This window comes from Miscanthus floridulus, chromosome 6, assembly GCF_019320115.1.
Source record: "Miscanthus floridulus cultivar M001 chromosome 6, ASM1932011v1, whole genome shotgun sequence".
NCBI classification, from domain to species: Eukaryota; Viridiplantae; Streptophyta; class Magnoliopsida; order Poales; family Poaceae; genus Miscanthus; species Miscanthus floridulus.
The window spans coordinates 88,908,987-88,917,441 of record NC_089585.1 but is presented as its reverse complement, the minus strand read 5'-3'; the positions used below and the strand labels follow the sequence as shown (position 1 = coordinate 88,917,441).

The 8,455-nt window shown below is 49.6% G+C and overlaps 1 protein-coding gene across 1 annotated transcript; it reads right to left on the bottom strand.

The window, feature by feature from the left end:
• Positions 1–1,247: 1,247 nt before the first annotated feature.
• On the bottom strand, positions 1,248–3,026 carry LOC136458571 (scopoletin glucosyltransferase-like). The gene has a single exon (XM_066458518.1). It carries the CDS (start codon positions 2,907–2,909, stop codon positions 1,434–1,436), a length of 1,476 nt encoding a protein of 491 aa, XP_066314615.1. The 5' UTR covers positions 2,910–3,026; the 3' UTR covers positions 1,248–1,433.
• Positions 3,027–8,455: the final 5,429 nt, after the last annotated feature.

Below are 8,455 nucleotides of genomic sequence, written 5' to 3'. Positions count from 1 at the left end.
ACTAGTGCACATGAAGCCACCCGTACCTTGAGCATGGGTCTCTCCGCTAGGTATATTTCTAATCTTACTATTTCTATATTTAGTAAGGTTTTGGTGCTATTAAACATGATTAGTATGTCCATCATAGTTGCCACAAGTAGTTCACACATACACATATTTGCTGTCACGAATTTACTACTTATTTAGATTATATCTATTTTTAAATTTAAAATGACTAAATTTCTAACAGATCCATCACATATTGCTACTATTATCTAGCCATTTTTATTTCTCTCACGCGAACGCGAGCTTCTCCTTAAGTGTTCATTGGGTCCTGCCGCTACAAGCTTCCAGACAAGGACAAGTGCCGTGCTCCGGTTGTGCCTTCGCGCGTAGCCTTGGCGCATGGAGTGCGCCGCGCCGATCCATCCTCGTCGACTGCCGCTACGCCGAGCGCGGGTGCACGGAGAAGCTGGCCTACTACGACGAGGGCGAGCACGCGAAGGTATTGCCGCACGCGGCGTGCCTCTGCCTCGTGAACGTGAAGCTGGCCGCACGGCCGCCTGGCACGCCGTCTCCTTCGTTGGCGTTGCGCCCTACCTTAAGGTCACCTGCGTTCTTCGTTCCGCCGAAGCAAGCACGATTTTTGGCGGCGTCGGCATCACAGGGACAACCGACGCGTAGCGCGCAGGAGGGGACGAGCGAGCGCGAACACGGGATCCAGGAAACGATGCTGGCCTTCCCCAACTCTCAGCGTTCCGACCTCGATATACTCGTAGACATGGTTTTTTTCTCAAGAAATGGTTTTCTCATTTTTTTCTCCTCTTCAATAAATTGTTTGCCACATCAACAAATTGATTACGTCGCTGTAATTAAAAACTATAGAAACTAGTGTAGTTTTTGCATTGTGGGTGTTCTAATTCGATCAAATAAAAAAAGTATCTTTTATAACTTATAATATATTTCTTCCGTCTCAAAATAAACACGCATCCCGCTTGAGGAGTCAAACTTTTTAAAGTTTGACTAAATTTATACATAAATACACTAACATTTATAATGTGTAATAAATATAATTAGATTGAGCATGTAATATATTTTGATAATAAACTTATTTAGAGACATAAATATTTATATTATTTTTATGTTTTTAGTTAAAATTGAAAAATATTTAACTTCTCAGTAAACGAGATGTGTATTTTATTTTGGAACAGCGGGTGCAACTTTAAAGACTGTCAGGGACGAAGGGAGTACCACTGGTGGTGACTAAATTTCTGGATCAGCAATAGTACCATTCCACATTTTTTTTGAAAGGAGAGAGCTTATATTAAGATGACAGGTAATCATGGTCTAAAGTTGCCGACGCACAGGCCGGGACACCTTAAGAAAGGCAACCCTTCCTACCAAAGTATCCCAATTAATTGGACACTCCAAACGTGCCTCCACCGATGACCCAATCAGACATTGACGGAGCTCATGCGAGGCATCAGCTCGTCCACTAACCGTCCAACATCATTGTAAGATGACCCACCCTTGGCCACGGCGCGCCTGGCCTTCTCCCCGAGCTCCTTGGCCTTCTCCCGTATTGCCTCCGCGTCCTCGCCGTCGCCCATCACTCTCCCGATGGCCTTCGCGATCACCTCGCCGCCGATCACGCGCCGTGTCTCAAGCTTCGACGCGTAGTCCGTAGACCCCACGCCGACACCAACCTTGAGTAGCTCCACCACCAGCTTCTCATTGTAGAACTGGTCGGCGAAGCGCGGCCACGTCACCATAGGCACGCCAGCGGCCATGGCCTCCAGGGTCGAGTTCCACCCGCAGTGCGTCACGAACCCGCCCACCGCCGGGTGGGTCAGGATCAGCATCTGCGGCGCCCAGCCCCGGATGATGAAGCCGCGGTCGCCGCGCGCCATCAGCTCCGCGAACCCATCGGGCATCCATTCCGACTCCTCGGTGTCTGCGTCGCCGCTGATGACCCAGACGAAGTTCTTGCCGGACAGGTCGAGGCCGCGTGCGAGTTCGCGCAGCTCAGGCGGTGAGAAATGGGCCAGCGTGCCGAAGGACACGTACACCACCGAGCCCTCCGGCTTGGTGTCGAGCCACTGCTGGCAGCCGTCCGCGTCCGGCGAGAGACCGTTGCTGGCGCCCCTCGTCGCCGCGTCCTTGCTGGCGAGCGCGACCGGCCCGACGAGCCATGCGCGGCGCCCGAGCGTCGTGGTGTAGTGCTTCAAGTAGTCCGGCTCCAGCTCGTGGAAGCTGTTGAACACCTCGCCGTAGCTCCTCTGGTCCGCGGCGTTTCCGCGCTGCATGAAGGCCCAGTGCTCCGGCCGCTTCTTGGGCTCAAACATTTGGCTGCGCCTCAGTTCGACGCGGTGCGGCAGCCCCGGAAGCAGCACGAGTGCGTCGGGGTCGTCGGGGGCGGCCTCCACGGGGTTGTTGCGCACCGTAGTGTCGCTGCAGGCCCGCGAGAACAAGCTGCTGCCGAGGAACGCTATCCGTGGGACGTCGTACTCCGCGGCGGCGTCGGCGGACCAGTCGAAGAAGCTGTCGGTCACCACGGCGTCGGGGCGATTCTCCTCCAAGAACCGGTCGAACGGCTCGCGGAGTAACTGGACCGCGTGGAAGAACTTTTCGCGGTCCTCCATGGAATTGAGGGCCGGGCCGCACTCGACGCCAGGCGGCAGCCCAACGTCGGGGAAAGGCACGACGGCGATGTTGATGGCCAGGGCGCCCTCGGTGCCGCGGGAGGCGTCGTTGGCGCGGTCCACCGCCGAGCGGATGACTTGGGCATTCACCGGGGTGGTGAGGATGGTGCACTTGACGCCTCGGGCGGCGAAGAGAGCGGCCATGTCGGCGATTGGGATGAGGTGCCCCGGCGCGAGGAACGGTAAGAAGAGGATGTGCAGCGGCTGCTGCTCATCTTTGATGGCCATGGCTGGCAGCGTGCCGGCGCCGGCGCAGCTGCGCTCTTGGGAAATTAGATCAGGTGGAAGCAAGGGCGCGTATTTTATTTTATTTTACAAGGAAGGGCGTTGCTAGAGAGCGGAGTAAAGAAGAAATCTGCAAATTTTTTGGCCGAAGATAGCCGTGTACTTATATGATGCATGTACTAGATGATGATGGGACGTACTTAGACGGTCTCCAACGAGTAACGACAGCTAAACTTAAAATTGACAGTAAGATATATAAAATTAGGCCCCGTTCGCTTGTCTTAAAGTTTGGCTTGTTCGGCTTGTTTTTTCAGCCGGAACAGTATTTTTCTCTCACAACAATTCAGCCGGAACAGTGTTTTTCAGCCAGTTTCAGCCAAAGTTCAGACCAGCGAACGGGGCAAATATGAACATCATCTCTTCTAGAAAACCATTTGAAGAAAGGATTCTTTTTTAGATCTCGTTATTGAAGAAGATAAAAAATATGTATTGAATCTTTTACCCGTAAAATCTTGTATTTTGGTTATTTTCTTGGAGATACTCTTATATTTGCAGTTGTGTATCGTACTACCTGACGAATCATCGTGGAAGAACGCTAAAGTAGACTTGTATGATTGGACAGACTTATAGCCGTGTACTTGTATGACCCCCCACCTTGAACTTGAAGAAATGTTCAAGCACCTTGAACTTGAAGCGACTCTCGAAAAGTACCCGTCCGTTTCGTCATTGCTTACGTAACATGTCACCTCGAATTTTCCCGGAGAGTCCTTCAGTTCCCGGCAACGAGTGTACGTGCGTGGGGGCAGAAAGTAAGAATGTACGTGCACGTGTGCCGGTGTGGCCAAGCGTTTCGTGAACCCGGAAAGTAGGCCCAATTTGACTTGCATCTTCCATTACTGTCGCGCGAGTGAACGCGACTGCCCACAGCGCACTGAACAGTCGCCGCTGCCATGCGCCTTTCAGTACAATTCGATTAAGTCATAGAAGATCATATAAATATTTGAAAGAACATCTAAGCCCGTGAGTTTTGGAGTATTGATGACATATAATTAAGCAACTAATGAGATATGTTGAGTTTGCACAGGTAACAAATATGCAAAATTAAAAGATAACACGTGAGACCCCTCAATTCATTCGACGCGGCGTTCGGATCGATCAAGGCTTACTTTCCTTTTATGATTTTGAATTTAAGTATAGGAAGCGCTATACTATAAAGAGGGACAGGAATTGCAAGCTTCTGGGAAACCATGTGCTCTCATCTCAAGGCCAAAACCCCAAAAGCCAAAAGAAAGCCAGCACGATTCCTATTCTTTCTTTTCTGGACTGCACATAAGTTCTGCGTCTAACCACGAAACCTCTGTGTGGTTAAGCGCAGAAGTTCTACGTCCTGTCGCAAAAGTTTTGCGACTTGTCTGTATGTTGGTGTGGAGTAGGAGGGAGTATTTTATACTTCCCTCTCTTCTTCCCCAACGGTTGCCTGCACATTTCAGACATCTCCTAACTCGTGAAACAACTCTCTCTCCTCCATTGTTGGCCATCCAACCTCTCCCTAGAGTCCTCGGTGATTTCCCCTTGAGTGATTGGATTTAGGAGTGGATTAGAGAGCCCTTGAGCAAGAGCAATCAACTAAGAGTCTTGGTTCTCGCTCTAGCTTGCACTTTGTGTTCGTTACTCTTGGAGGTTGGGCTCCAAGACGACTAGAGGTTGCCCAGGAGCTCCCAATCGGCTGTGGTTGAGCACCGGAAAAGTTTATATTGCCCTTGTGAAGCTTAGTGGAAATCTCAAGCTCGATCTTTGTGATTCGCTTGAGAAGAGTTAGGAGCTTGAAAAGACTCCAACCTTTGTGGCTCCCTCAACAATGAGGAAGTAGGCAAGCCTTTGTGGCTCTGCTGAACCTCAGGGTTGTTTCAGCTGCAGGGGTTTGGTGCAAAAGGAAGCTACGACCATAAGGAAACTGGGAAATTTACTTGATCTGGTTCTCTTCTCTGATCTCTAGTCATTTGTGAGCTTAAGCCATCTATGCATAACTTCGGTGTATTTGCACAGAACTTCTGCGGCCAAGTGTGGAAGTTTTTTTTGAAAGGGTCAGTAGGGGAGTCCTCTACCTATTTTTTTTGTATTTTCATTATAAAGAATGGAGTACAATATTTACATGTTACAAGGCTCCTAGAGACAAAGCAAAAAGATACAATTGCACGCGCGGAAGTTCTTCTGGAATACAATACACACAAGTTCTGCAGTCTGCTGATCATTGTTTTTCTAGATAAATTTTTGTAGGCCTATTCACCTCCCTCTAGGCCATGCAATGATCCTTTCAATATTGTATATGATAAAGTCACTGATAATTACTCCCCCGTCTTATTTATTTGCACATTTACGGTTTGAATTTTGTCCCCTATTTAATGCACATATGGATAACAGGGCTAGATAGCCCACGGTGGGACCTACACCAAAAGCTACCTGCCAGGCTCTCACCTCACGCATGGCTCTTCTCATGTGGACGTCACGCACGGACTCTAAAGCCGTTCCAGATAAAAAAATTAGCTGCCTTATATACTTGTAAAAGAAAATTGGCGCACAACCTAAGATGCCTTTAAAGATGAGCATGCACCTCTCAGCCCGGTGGCCCGTCCCGAAGCATGGTTTTTGGGTCCGGCCCAAGTATGGCACGACCCGGTATAGTGCGGGCCTGAGCTGGCCAGGCCCAACGCACAGGGTCGTGCTTGGGCTGCACCCCAGGCACGCTGGGCAACACGACACAACCCGACATTTGGAGGACTAAGGCCTGGTAGCAGCCCGGTCTACTAAGTGCCCATAGCACCGTGCCCTTCCATCCTAACCCTAACTTCATTTTCCCTCCCCAGCACCACACTCTACCCGCTCAACTTGCGTCGCATGTACCACAATCCTCCCCACGCGCCGCACTCTTCACACTTGCGGCCGCACCGCATGCACCGGCGGTCGCCCTCCTTGTCCACGCCCCCCCGTGCAATGACCGGTTTCGAGTGTGTCGATGGGCGGCCTCGAGCGGCGGTGGCCGCCTCCATGCCCCTCGCGCCGGCGGTCGCCCTGCTCCTAGCCGGTCTCGAGCGGTTGAAACTTGAAAGCCCTATGTTTGGTTTTGGTTAATTGAGAAAACCACTATCCATCCTTTGCTCTAAGTGATGTCATGAGATAGGTTGGTCCACATCCTAGGATTGAGCAAGATGGCACTCAAGGTGATGGAGATGGGCACATGATGATGATCAAGTGCTCGTTCTTTGGAAAAGAAGAAAGAGAAAAAACAAAACCCTCAGGGCTCAAGGCAAAAGTATAAATAGGTATTTTGTTTTGCCGGGCAAGACAGAATAAAGTGCATGATCAGGTTTAGGATAGACGATTGTACTATTAAGAGGGGAGTTCTAATTGGACAATTCGGTCATCCAGTGCCACTAGGTGTTGCAATACTTTGCATGTGCATATAGGCCTAGTGCATAATGGAGAGCAAGCAAAAACCTTTATGAAAAATACTTTGGAAATGCTAACTTGTTTGTGAAAAAAATTGACCAACGTGGAGATCATGACAAGCCAAGAATATCCAAGATAGGTGTATCTGGATGATAGCTATGATCAATCTGTTGCGCATTCCATGTAACAAACTAGGAAGCCAATCTATTAGCCCGATCGCCCTCATTGTAACTCTACCCCCTTTGCCGATATATAGGGGGGTAGAGACCTCGGGCTCAGGATCCAACTTCTCTCATTCCAATCTACTACGTAGCTAGGAGCAATAGCCCTTATAATTGAGCATACGAATATAAAAGCGCAGCGACACCACTAGAGTAGGGTTTAGCATGCCACCATGCCCCCAAACTAGTATAAATCCTTATGTCTCATGTGTTACCATCTGATTCTGTCTACGCGATCACGTTGCTAGGCATTGCCGAAGCTAAATCATCTGATAGTTGCTCTTGTTAGTAACTTTAGCTTGTTGTAGCTCTCTAGCTTAGTTGTAGCTTGCATTGTTTGTGTGAAATCAACCTAGAGATAATAGCTACTAGAATTATGCAGGGGCTTGCTTGTGGTGTATTAGTGCTAGAGCTAGTTGTTCACATAGTCACCGTTTTATTTACTAACTACCTTGCTCCAATGGTTTGTAGAATTTTCATAGGCTATTCAACGCCCCTTTAGCCATTTAGATCAAATCAGTGGTGGTTGGCCTCCTCCTACCCTCCCCTCTCCCACGACGGTGCTGATGGCCTCGAGTGAGCAGATCATGGAGCACCGATCGTAAGGGCGCCGTCCTCGAGCGCACAGTGTAGGCTACGAGGATGCACTGGCTAAATCCAGCTACTTTGCGTCCTCCCCTCCTCCGCCAGCTACTTCACCATATGCTCCCCGGGGGCGAGCTCCCTGGTGGTAGCCGCCACCTTATCCTCCTATCTATTCTCTTCTTTCGATGGACCTTGGGCTGGCCCGGCCTGCTAAAAAGGCCAGGCCCATCGGGCTGGCCCCGCATGAAAAGTGGCCCGACAGGTCGTGCCTGTGCCATCAACCAGGCATGAAGCTTAGCAAGGCACAACACGGCAGCATGCCATCCCCTGCTTGGCTCGGGTGGCCCGAGGAGGTCATGCCTGGCCCGCGGCCAGGCAGGGCAGCCCGAATGCTCATCTATAGATGCTTTCTCCTCCACTCATTTTGTCAGACGATGTCGCATCGTCCTCCCATCTGCCGCACTAGATTACTCGTACTCCCTCATCCTCCCCTTCCACATCGAAGCTCCTTCCCTCAAAAGAGAACAATTTCGGGGAGAGCCCCACCATCTCGGCCTAGATTCAGCCACATCCACCCTCATATCTTCTTCCTTGTTCATCTTCCCCTTTCATCTGTCATCGCTGTTCTCTCTGGTGGCGGTAGTTTGGGGTGGTGGGCGACCACGCGCTGGGGCGGTTCGGCGCACGAGCAGGCGGTGACGGCGACCCCACATGTAGGAAGCGTGCATAAGCGGTGCCCCGACGCGATGAGCGAGCCCGCACAGTGATGTTGGCCTAGCGCGTTGTTGGTATTTATTAATGACACTTGTATATATATATATAGGGATAATTCTACAAGCACACAGATATACCATTGTAGCACTTCACCCGGGAGTATTCCAGGTATCGTTATTTATATTTTACCATAGGGAGGAACGGTGGCTAGAGATATTGATAAATATAATACTTATGATGAGATCACTAACTAAACACTTACTCTAAATAGGGGTAAGCCAGATGATATATAAATGATAAGTATAGGGCAATGATAATAATCCAGAGATAGAATTAGATACTCATAAATGTCGTATAGCTAGACTAAGTGATTAATTAAGAGGAAGATTCCTAAGTCATTCCAATGTTCTAAGTCTTGTACACCCAAGTATATATAGTTTCATCTATAACATAATTAACTCTTCATCTACACATAAGGAATTATCGGGGACCAATACTAGGGTACCCAAAGAGGAAGAGCTAATAACCATCGATGTTGATTCATCCAAGCGGTCAAGTGCGCGACCACACCTCTTGCTGGGC

Coding starts and splice junctions, on each gene's coding strand:
- LOC136458571 (XM_066458518.1), bottom strand. CDS start 2,909: ATGGCCATCAAAGATGAGCAGCAGCCGCTGCACATCCTCTTCTTACCG.